At 42.1% G+C, this 12,300-nt stretch overlaps 1 protein-coding gene across 5 annotated transcripts in view; it reads left to right on the top strand.

The window, feature by feature from the left end:
• The window catches only part of arap2 (ArfGAP with RhoGAP domain, ankyrin repeat and PH domain 2), a 127,192-nt gene that overhangs the window by 100,231 nt on the left and 14,661 nt on the right, over nucleotides 1–12,300 (top strand). For all 5 annotated transcript variants that reach the window (XM_086197873.1, XM_086197869.1, XM_086197870.1 and 2 more), the window contains 7 exons: nucleotides 302–465; nucleotides 1,472–1,684; nucleotides 2,315–2,420; nucleotides 3,468–3,615; nucleotides 6,210–6,287; nucleotides 9,512–9,586; nucleotides 10,250–10,367. In XM_086197873.1, the coding sequence (XP_086053999.1) occupies nucleotides 302–465; nucleotides 1,472–1,684; nucleotides 2,315–2,420; nucleotides 3,468–3,615; nucleotides 6,210–6,287; nucleotides 9,512–9,586; nucleotides 10,250–10,367 (902 nt within the window). The remainder of the gene's footprint in view (nucleotides 1–301; nucleotides 466–1,471; nucleotides 1,685–2,314; nucleotides 2,421–3,467; nucleotides 3,616–6,209; nucleotides 6,288–9,511; nucleotides 9,587–10,249; nucleotides 10,368–12,300) is intronic.

Here is a 12,300-nt window from a genome sequence, read left to right as displayed (position 1 = left end):
TAACAATCCAAGGTAATTAAGGCTTCAGTAGACTGCCTGCCTCGGTTAGAGAGCAGAGGTGAGACGGCACCTCACCGCCCCTCACAAACACTTTTAGTTTTTGAGTAAACCAAGAAGACTTTGTGCGTTAGTTTGCATATTTTGAATTAAACCTCCTGGGAAGTTGTTTATAGATGTGTGGAAGTGCCTTTGGATCTTGTTTACTTTATGTCTCAGCTTTGCTTTTTCAAATACTGTCAGCTTATTGGAAATTATATCACACCGTGCTTCATTAATAATTACTCTCTCTTTTTTGATCTAGAACAGTTTACATCCACGGCTTTACCATGACAGACTTCACGCTGTGGCATTCGGCCATCACGCTGGCGGCCGGCACTGATGGGAATGCGCTCAGCGACCAGCAGCTGACTAAAAATGGCGTCCCGATCATAATCGACAGCTGCATTGCTTTTGTCACCCAGTACGGTGAGTAACGATGTATGTAGGTGGAGAAAGTTTTGACAAAATCATTTCAGGATAAACCATTTTCATTTATTTTCCCTTGAGTAGATGATTCATCCAGTGTGCTGTGTCGTGATGAGAATGTCATGCTTTCGAATATTGTCCAGCATAATGTTGTGACTTTATCCCAGAACTCTTTTTGTGTGTGTGTGTGTGTGTGTGTGTGTGTGTGTGTGTGGGGGGGGGGGGTATTATTAAAAACAAAACTAAACTTTTTAGTGCAGATACTGCAGGTTCCCCCAAAGTTTATGTCTTGTTCCCTTTTTCAACAAAAATTGCATGGTACATTCAAACAGTGGTGTGTGCAGGATGTATTTCTAGGAAATGCTCCTTCAGTTAGTGGCTCCCAATGCCACCATCAATAAAGACGGACACAGACTCTACTTGATGAGGGACCAGTCAATGTTCATATGGGTAAAAGTCCCAAAACTGTCAGTCTGCTATGGTAAAACAACTGCAGTGGTAACGATTTGGCCAGTCGCCAGGGATGAAGTTCAGTCCTTGTCCGAGGAATGAGTATTTTAACCCATTGTTCAACATCCCATTCCCTCCTCCCTCAGACTCCTGCATTTCAGAGCCTTTACACGTCTTAAAAAAAGGATGGTGGCTAACGAGGGGCTAAAGGAAACAATAAACGTCATAATGCCAAAAGCAAAACATGCTAGTTGTGGTGATGTTGAAGATATGCCTCGTCATCTTGTAATTTGTTAGCTTGTGTTAACAAAGGTGAACCTATTGTGAGCTTTGTATTTCAATCAATTGCATTCAAACTTAAAATATCACAAAAGAGGTCATTTGTGATGATCATCCTGCTCAACAAAACATTTCGGTTTCGGACGTTAATTCGACAAATATTCTGCAGTAACAAATGAAATGTAAAATCCCACTAGTCTCTGGTCCAGGGAACCCACGATGATGCTAACCTCCAGGTTGGCTTGCAAAAATACATTGTCACTACTATCGCGCCTAGGTTTGTGCCAGGAGGGGGTCTACCAACGGCCTGGCGATCCTTCTCGAGTGTCCCTCCTCTTGGAGGAGTTCACTAACGATGCCCGTAACGTCAAGCTGAGAAAGAAGGAGCACCGCCTGGAAGATGTGACGGGCACCCTGATGAGCTTCTTATCCCAGGCTGAAGATGCACTGCTGACCAAGGAGCTCTACCCATACTGGGTGTCAGTACTGGGTACGTGATGTGACTGGTGGAAGTGCTGCCATGACATAACACTAACAATAAACAGGCTGCAGCATTTTACAATAACAGTGCATTCATTAACATTAATTAATGTGGTAATAATCATTAACTATCTATTGATAAACATTCAACCACCATGACTTTCAATCATTAGTGTTTTTTTTAGTTTTTACCATTGTTCAGCTTACAAAGATCGTACGTTAACTCAGCAACAAGCCATTACGAATGGTTAATTAACACATAATATGCATTAAATACAGCAATTAATGTTGAAATTTACATTTTGATTCTTTTTTTTTTGTTAATGCTGTTTTATGAACCTACTTATGCACAACAGGTAATTGAGCGCGTTATACAAGCGTTACTTTGTTTTAACTCGCCTTTTATTCATTTCTCTATAACCCCTTCTGACACGTATTCCATAAGACACACTTCATAAGTGCATCACAGTGCTAAATAACCATGTAATGATGCATTATGTGACCTTAATTAACAATTAAACCCTCGGTAAACGCTAATAGGAGACACAGTGACAGCTACTCAAGGCTTAATTATGTACTCCAACTTTAAGAACAACAGTACTTTTAGCCTCAAATTCCAGGTATTTCTGTGGTTTCGTAGATGAGAAGGACGAGAGCCAGAGAGTGAAAAAGTATTCCACTTTCATCGAGAGTTTGCCAAAGACAAACAGGTCGACCCTAAATGCTCTCCTCCAACATCTTTTCAGGTACACACACACACACACACACACACACACACACACAGTGCTTGTTCCAGTTCCTGTCATTTCTTGTATCGCTGGCTTTACTTAGTACGTAGTAATTAGTTATTAGCTATCCTGGCATTTGCTTCATTAGCCGGCCATTTTATGTCAGTCTAACAAATACGCAGCAATAACTTTTCTTCACCCTCTTGTTGGAATATGCAGTACATTCCACATGAAGTAATTATTTTAGTAATTAGAAAGAAGTTTCTTCTGTTTATCTCCCAGTTTTGTTATTTTTTTTGCGTCGAAAGTGTGCAAAAAAAATGGGGGCTCAAAATTTAGATTTTTTTGCTTTTATTCTTTAAAATGTATATTTTTTAGTTACTTTTTCTGCGGTGGATCTGAAGAGTACACGGTTTATTTTGAGGTTGCTGGTTGATATAATTGTGTTGGTTTTAATTTGTGCTCTATATTGTGTTACATGAATCAATAAATTTACTGTAAAATGAAAACGTTAGCATCGTTGCGCTAGTTCTGACATACCCCGGGAGTTCTGGGTCTTTTTGTTTTTCCTCCTAGAATATCTCTTAATTCATCTGTTCTATTCTCAATTCTGGATGTTTTACTTTTGATTTGAGAAGTAATTCAGCTCCCGCTGTTTGTAATGATTCAATAACACACACACACGTGCGCACACACACAAAGCCAGAGACTAAAGCTCGTTGTACTGCTCTGATAGCGTCCTCCAGCTACCTCACATTGGAAACCCTTCAGTTTTGTACAAACGCTTTTCCTGTCTTGATGTCACCGATGCTCACAGTCCCTCAAAAGCCTGTGGTGAATAGTTGTGAAATACCTGCATTATGTTAATGATAGGTTGTTTACAGACGCCTTAATTGGACTGAGACCTCGCATTTCTTTGTTTGTATCTGTGTGTGCACAGTAGGCGTCAGAGTGCTATTGATGGGGAGATGGGTACTATTTTGTGTTGTCTGCTTTGAATGCTTTAGATCGTGTGCAGGAACAAATGGCTCTTAACACACGTCTGTCTCTGTTCCTGCACCACAGGATCCAACAGTGTTCCCACCTCAACCAGATGCCAAGTGAGAAACTGGCCTCTGTTTTCTCTTCCTGTCTGTTCCAGACTCAGGGCCAGACCCCGCAGGAGATCAGCGTCGTCCATGACCTCATCAACAACTACATCGCTCTCTTTAACGTGAGTCAAAGTGGTCCGTTTTGCCATTTGCTGGCGTGAATCGTGGAGACAATGAGGGAATAAAGAAAGATGAAATGGTTCTATGATGCGGTTAAAGGTCACCTGGAACTAAAGCTAGAGCTAAAGATGAAAAATCAAGACAATAATACTTCATGACAAAGTTAACTAGTGGAGTGAAACTTCCAAACTAGATTTGTTTGCTCTAGGAATGGAACTGAGGAAGGTTCTTTGGAGAACTGCATATATTGAATGTTTTAATCCATCCATCCATTTTCTACCTCCTATCCTGTTAAGGGTCATGGGGTGGGGTGGGGGGTGGAGCCTATCCCAGCAGCCTTCAGGTGAGAGGCGGGGTTCCTCCTGGACAGGTCACCAGTCCATGGCAGGGCCAACACATAGAGACAGACAACCATTGTCTCTCCCAGCCACGCCTACGGTCAGTTTAGAGTCTGCATTAACCTGGTCCCCTCTTGATGTCTTTGGACTGTGGAGGAAGCTGGAGTACCAGAGAGAACCCAGCAGGAACAGGGAGAACATGGAGACTCCACACAGAAAGATCCCGTGCTCCAGCCGGGGCTCGAACCCTGAACCTTCTTGCTGTGAGGCAACAGTGCTGACCACTGCACCACCGTGCAGCCCGTGCTCTTTTTTAAGCAAGAATGTTCTTAAAATTTTACATGATAATCTTCACAAATGGTCAGAACTTGACACCACATCATTCTTTTTTTTTTTTTGGGCCACTCATTTGTCCTTTTGTCTTTTTTAACGGCAGGTTCCCCCACCGTTCTTAATCTAACATTTTACGCCCGTAGTTTTGTGGCAGCATTTAATCAAAAGTTTTTTTTCAACATTATTAAAGCATTATGTCATTCTTTCAACTCTTTGACTCAACATTTTAAGGCGTCCAGAGCTTGGGCACAGGTGGCCTTTTGGCTAACATTCTTACAACGCTGGCCAATGTTACCTATAAGCGCTTATGATTTCATGAATAAAACATTTCACTCTCAAAGTAGAGTACTTTAAAGATGTTCCATTCCTTCCGTAATGGAGTAGTATTCCTGCAACTGTTTGACTAAGTGTTTTATTTGGCGGGATGTCCAGAGCTGTGACACATGTAGCATTCCGGCTACCATTCCCAGAACATTTGCTAACTTTACATCCAATTTGGAATGACTTCTGAATAGAAAAGTGAAGTTTAAAAAACAAAACAAAAACAAAACAAAACAAAAAAAACACTTCAAAGATTTCAATTCAAATGATGTCCTGATTAGGTTGAATGTTAAATAGGACAAAATGTTTTAAAAGGATACCCTCTTTTCTTTTTATTATTATTGAACCACGTGCCTCGTGGTGGAACAGCCCCACAATGCTGCAGTTTTGTTTGGTCTTATGAAGAATTTTACTGCATAGAAACATCGTTTGAACCAATAAACATTCTTGACACGAGATTAAACCTTTTTCTTAAAAACATTCCCGAGAACGTTTAAAATTTGACGTATGGTGTCGGTTTCACGAATACCAAGATTCTGCAGGATGTCTCGTTGCTTCTCGATCATGCATATTGATATTACAGACTGTATTGACTACATCGTGCTCATTGTACACATTCATATAGATTGCAGTCATTATTCTGCACTTGTCGATGTTTCTTGTCCTTTGGAACATGACTTACTTTCTGTCAGTAAGCCTGCAAATCACTGCTATCGCTGCCAAATTCATGAAGGAAAGTGTAGTAAATGCATTCTCATAGTTAGCCCACTGGCTCAATCATCAGCAAAACATTCAGCTGTTTCCATGTTGCATATCGAAACCACGCTGCAGGCATAACTTTATTTACACTTCAACCATCTGGGAAGGAGAACTATTGTTGCCAAATCGCCACAATAGGCTTGACTTTGCTGATGTGCAGATGAGCAGGGAGACCTACTACCTTTGGAGAGCTGCCTGGCTTACGGGATAGGACTGCTAATTCCCAGCGGAACGCCTGGATCCCTCTTGTTCTGATGTTAAAGGAGGAGCATTCACTCCAAATCGGTTTGGGACGGCGTCATTCGCATGACAAATAGCCATTAAACTCCACCAATCATGAGCCCAGTAGCAGTGAATGCACACACTGTGACACGAAGCGAGTCGCTAATTCAAGTGGCAGCTCTGTGCTGGATGCTGTTGACGGGGCCCATTATCAGGCCTAAACACACACGCAATGAGTTGTTTTTTTCTCTTCCTGCAATCTTCTAAGCCAGTCATACAAAGTAAATTGTTCTCTGAAAATGATAATGATGTATAAAAAAAGGAAGAAAACTGTAATTTCCCACCCGTAACCCAAACACTCACTTTCCTTGGCAACTTTCTTTTTCAAAAATTAGTTGTCGAAGTGTTTTCGCTGAATGACCCAGTTTGCTTATGACACCTTTTTTCTTGGTTTCATCTCATCAGCTGCGGTTTATATTTAAGCAGTGAAATTAATAATATAATTCAGAAGTGTTTCAAGATGACATCAATCATCTTACTTGTGTTTATCACAAGGTGCCGTTTACTTGAAAAGTTTCCCTTGAAGACGCTTGATGTGTGTATTATGTGCGCGTTTCCAACAGGTCAACGAAGACCAGGTGCAACAGATGGAGAGAGAGAATAGTTTCATCACGCGCTGGAACGACAAAAAGGACACCACAGTAAGTCAATCTGCAGAACCCAAATGGAAATCGCCGATGGGGGTGTTGTGTTTGTTTGTGTATCGATTTGCCCGCGCACGTCAGGGTCTCTCGAATCAAGGTTTCATTTGTACAGGTTTTCCTGTTTTTTGTTTTTTTTTCCTGGCAAAAAAATGAGGTAGGGGGAAGTGGATAAGGGGAACATGGAGGAGGCAGGAGCATGAGGAAGAAAGGGCTTTGTTCCTGTTAACCTTTGTGACAGGTACTTTATGCCTGGATGCCTCAGCCGGGGAAAATATTTGGTTCAGATAACTGGGGGGGGGGGGGGGGGGGGGGGAATTAAATCAAATGCCGCTGCTGATGTTGAATTCTGAACTACAGTAGTGCCCCTCCTGCTCTTTGTACTTCACCTGTAGGTTTTAAGAAGGTATGTGCTGCTGTGGGGCATAGGGGTCACTAAGTGGAAAGCCAGTGCTGTCAGGAGTTAAACATTTGGACAGCATTGTGGCTGCGGACATGAACTTTGTGCGTTACTTAGAAATGGAACGGCAGAAAAATCGGATATTTATATCATTAAGGACAAGCATTCAGAGTTATTACGAATCAGCGTGGATATGATCTCTGAAATGCGATGATCATTTCATGGATGATTGAAAGAAAAATTGTGCGCTGCTCTAACACATTAAAATGCGTCATGCATCATTCTCCACTTTTTTTTCTTGTTCAGTCAGGACCACTTCTGTCAAAGAGAAAAGTTTATTGCCGTTGCAGAACAAATAATTTCGAGGCATGGCTCTTGGTGCGCACACAGGGAAGCCAAAGGCTGGGAGAGAAAGGAAGCCAAAGGCTGGAAGGAAAGGAAAACAAATGAAGGGAGAGCAGGAAAGCCGAGGCAGGGAGATTCAGATTCAGATTCAGAAAACTTTACTGCTGTGGGAGGCAATGAGAGCAGAGAGCGGTACAGTTGTTTGGTACAGGAAGAGCAGGAAAGCCAAGGCAGCGAGAGCCTGGAAAGCTATACAAGGGAGACCAGGAAAGCCAAATAAGGGAGAGCAGGAAAGCCAAATAAGGGAGAGCAGGAAAGCCGAGGCAGGAGCCGAGGCAGGGAGAGCAGGAAATTCAAAGCAAAGCAGGGAGAGCCTGGAAAGCCAAAGGCAAAAAAAAAAAAAAAAGGTATGAAAATCAATTTAGGGAGAGCAGGAAATAATCCAAGGCATGGGGAGCCCAGAAAGCCTCAAGCAAAAAGGACAGGAAAACCAAGAAAGGGAGAGCAGGAAAACAAAGTAAGAGATAACGAAAAATCCAAGGCAGGGAGAGCAGCAGCAGCAGCAAAGGATTCCGGAGAGATGAACAAAAATGACAACAGAAGTGTAATTAAAACAGTTACAGCACACAAAGGGAGTTGGGGTGGAGGTAAATACGCCTTTGCAAACAAGTGCATGGAAGGAGAAGCCAGCTTAGATTATCTGCTGATAGGTTGGTTATAGCTGTTAATGGTGATTAAGCCTTGCCTCATAGCTGCCTGAACAAACTCCACCCTCAATTTTTGCCAGTGGAATCTGTCCGTTTTTTTTCTCACTGCAGACGTATACCAGTATGGCTTTTTGCTATAAACAAAATTCAATAAAATTGCATTTTCTTAGAACCTCCCCCGCCGTTCGTTCAATCACACACACAGTTGGATGACTGTGAAAACAAGCCATTAACATTCAGTTTGTAGATTTGTGTCTCTTCAAGATGAGTCACTAGTCAAACACAAGAATGCCAGAGCCATTTCTTCCCAAAAATTATGCCACTGTCACAAGTACGAAAAATGAAACTATTTGATGTCTGGGTTAGCAATTTTATTCATGCTACAGGGGCTTGGTGAAGCTGTGTGTCAGACTGCTAACATGCTGAATTAGCATGCAATGTGCTTGTGTTAGCATATGTTGCATATGTTAATTGGCACTGGTAGAGTGGTAGAGATGAACCACTGCTGCCTTTTTCCTCGATGGGCATAAATCAATGGAGTGAGAAATATTAGATTGAAGCTTGAAAGACAAACATATTGGGGCTGCGAGCTTTTTAAAACAGATTGAGGATAAAGCAGTTGAGATGACATGTTGCAAAATAGAGATTAAAGTGCAGGTAGAAGTTACGGTGTAGCATGCAGCCATGTTGAACAACCAGCTTTGGAAGGACGATGTTTGACACTGACAGAAAGCTTGAGCCTTAAAGGTTTTGATCTTGTGTTACCTTGTAAAGACAGAATGACAAGAGAACCTGCCCGCTGGAAACTCGGAGTACGGTTAGTAAATGGGAGTTTCAGTCAATATCGACTCCATCACATTTCCCCATCAGCTATAAACACATTAAACACAGCCTTCTGTTGCTTTTCCACGGCAACTTGTCAACATTTTTATTTTCCCGGTTGTGATTTCATTGGGAAGATGCAATGTATGTCCAGTGCACTTTGTCTTCCTCCTTTTAACAACAGGGTTAGAAGAAGACAAAGTGTACCGAACAAACCAAGATGGCCCTTTTTCTGTGTGTGACATTTTCGCAATTACAGCTTTCGCTCCATCAGCTTGAATGACTGTAATTTTAGAGCCAGGTACGTCAGAAAGGGCCTCCTCCCCCCACCTATCAGGTGATAGTTCTCCCAGCTCAAACTAATAATGGACCTAAAGTTCACCTGCACTTGAAAATTACAAAGGAAAAGTAACTGCAATTTCAAGATCGCGAGGGGAAAAGAAACCTTCTCCATGCCCACAGAGTTGTTCATTTTCTAAAGATGGATTACCACAACCCTTGTACTGCCAGAAACCTGACTTTGTTCCCTTGAATATGACTCTGCCTTTTATAAAACACCATGCATTCAGTTTCTTAAAACGAAAGCTCCGGCGTTTTCAGAAATGTTATCTCGTGCGTGGACTCAGCGCTTCAACCTGGGTGGTGTTTAGGTGACACCACCCTTCCGTCTTCACCAGGTCCTCTCTTTATTCGGACAGATTTTGCATTCATCAGTGGCTCGGAGGCTTAGTTGACCTCCAGCTGCACAAATGACCTTTGGTTCCCACAAATTCTCAAACAGATTCTCTCACTTTTTTTCTTCCATTTGGATTCATGCCACACTGAATATGGAATTTAGACGAAAAGCCAATTAATCTGGCAGCATTGTTTTGTAATTGAGCTGATATCTCAGTCTTGCTTTATGTGTGCGTGTGTGTTTTCTTTCTCTCTCTCCCTCTCCCCCTAACCAGTTCTCCCCAGCTGGGGACTTGATCTTCGAAGTGTACCTGGAAAAGAGAGAGCCTGAGAACTGCTGTTTAATCAAGGTATATACAGTGTGGGTCTCCTATGTCCTGAGGTGGGAGTGAGAGTTGCCGTGTGGGGGGTGGGGGGTTGAAGGCAGGTGAAGCAGGGAGAAGAATGTGGGTGCATAGAATTAGAGGTGGAGAGGTTGATAGAAGAAGGCCAAGACATTTGTGCCTTAACCTGATGGGATTCGCGCCACTGAAATAAATCAAAAGCCAACTAATCAAAGAAACGTCTGATTTAATAGTGTGAGTAATTGTGTTTTATACTCACACAGGCCGTTACAGGTTACAAACTCCTTTCCCAGGTCGGAGGTAGTGGTAGAACGGGGATGGGGTTAAAGCGGAATGCGCAATTCGACTCTAATACTCCACGTTCTCTGAGGAATGAGGTAGCACATATGCTGCGTTCAATCCTGTCCAGGTGCAGGTAATAACTTGACAAAGAAGCAAGTCTTTGATCAGAGTACATGGCTGGGAGTCAGTTATCTGTACAATACATTTTACATGTTGAATATTGAGCGCCTCTTCAAAGCCAGAAATGGTTGAAAGCAGACGTATTGATCCAGAGCTCAGCTTCTGAGGCGAGCTTTTATATGCAGTATGTGCTTACACCGTTCGATTGTTTCATCTTCATTTGTTTACCGGGGCATTTATTCATCTGTTTGTTGTTGTTTGCGGTAGGTCTCACCCAGCATGAGGTCTACAGAACTTGCAGAAATTGCGCTGAAAATGCGAAACGTGGCCTTAAACTCTGATGACTTCTGGACCACGTTTGAAGTCATAGAGAACGGAGAGCTTGGTAAGCTGGATTTTCCTTTCACTTCCTGATGCTCTTTTGAAATCACGAAATAAATCTTTGTTTCTTTCACAGGCATTCCTGTCAAACTGAATAATTAGTTTTACTTGTTTCTGCCTCTGAAGACTATCAAAATTAATCAATCGGTGTTTGGTTTCACTGCCAGTCGAAGGCTGGCCCCGTGTACTAGCAGATGACCCCAGCCTCGTGTACCCGTGTCCCTGTGCTTGGCTGTATATATATATATATATATATATATATATATATATATATATATATATATATATACTGTACATATATATATATATATCGTACTTTTACATGAATATGCAGTTGCGTGTCCTTAGATGACCATCAGAACAGGCTAATGGCAGTCCTCTGACTATGCTGGGCCAAGCCCAGTTGAAAATGCGCGTTCCTAACCTCATACCTGAGGTGAGATTTTCGGTAGCTTCAGCTCAGGCCCGTAGAGATAAACGCAGAGATTTGCTTAGGAAGGATCGTACGCCAGTTTCCTGTCTTACATTCATTTGATAAATAAAAAACGTTGTCCTGTACGTTTTTTTTTTTTTTTGGAGCCCTCGAGCTAGCTAACATTGCCACTAGCTTGAAAAGCGCTCTTGCTATCTTTTTTTTCTCACATACTGGTTTACCGATGGCCATTCATTTCAGTGAATTTGTAATCCGACACTTCCAGCTGTTTTAGCTGTACGATCGTAACTGAACACAACTGCTTTTTCTACACTGGTTGAAATATTTACTTTTTTTGGGGGGGGGAAGAAATGTGGGCTTTACCATCAGTTTCAACCTTAGGGGTTAACTGAGATGATGTCACACTGTTGTCAGAGCCTCCATTTTCACATCGCTGGCAGTATAGCTAATAAGTGATCACCTTTCATGCAGGGGACATACGGATGACGCCTTATCTCATCTAAGCTTCTGATGATTGGAAGCTAACTGTCTAATGAATCGAAGCCTGTGAACATGGAAACGCTGCTAAATCAGCCGAGCGTCGTCACTTTGATGATATGTACATTAATTAGACTTTTTTCCCCCCAACCTTACACGTCATAAATTACCTTTGTCTTCCTTGCATGCTCGACCTAGGGAGTTGACCCACTTCATCGCGCATTAATATTCATTGATGGCACCTCACCCCCTCATTTGATCATGCCACGGGAAACGGTGAGCCAGTCAAAGTTGTCGCGAAGTTGCTTAGCTGGCGGTCCCCTTGCACTTTTCATCAGTTCACTGAGAGTTTACCGCCGCACTCTTATGTTTGTTTTTCTCCTCACAAAGTTACAGAGGACACATCGCCCTTTTCTAAAAATGAAGGTGTGTTGAATACTGAATATATTTGCTGACGGTTCACTGTGTGTTTTCCATGCCGAGACAATGTGTCTGTGGAGGAGTAAACAGTCAAGCTATTTTGAAGGTGCTAGCGTGACAGGTTTTACTCATAAAACCCTAAAAATAAAAAAAAAAGGGGGGAGGGAAAGTGTGTTAATTAGCCATTTTGGAGGATAGCTACAGATAAACACTGTTATCGAGGACAATGGGCAGAAAAAGGGGAGCTAATATTTGTCGGGAAATGAGGAACTAATTCCGTGGTCTGGGTCTGCAGAGATTCCAGAGAGGAGATAAACCCACTGTTATGAATAAGTTATGCTATTGTGGCTCTTTTTACCTCCTTCGGTTATGAATAACTGGGGAGTGTAGAGATGGAGGCATCAGAGCAGGGTCTGTGGTACACAAATTATCTAGTTTTTGTAGCTGATAGCATGTACCCTGTTCACCAATTAGGAAAAGATAATAGGTCTATTTCGTGCATGAGTGTGTTTTTATAATCATGTCCTGATATGCTGGAGATAATAGAACTACCCTGTGATGAAAACGGGGAGAACAACAGCATAATTTTGTTATGTCCTTAATTAGA

The sequence above is a fragment of the Aulostomus chinensis genome, chromosome 24 (genome assembly GCF_037954235.1).
Source record: "Aulostomus chinensis isolate RoL2024-O1b breed Wild chromosome 24, RoL_Achi_v1.0, whole genome shotgun sequence".
In the NCBI taxonomy this organism is placed as follows: domain Eukaryota; kingdom Metazoa; phylum Chordata; class Actinopteri; order Syngnathiformes; family Aulostomidae; genus Aulostomus; species Aulostomus chinensis.
This window is presented reverse-complemented; position numbering and strand designations above follow the sequence as displayed.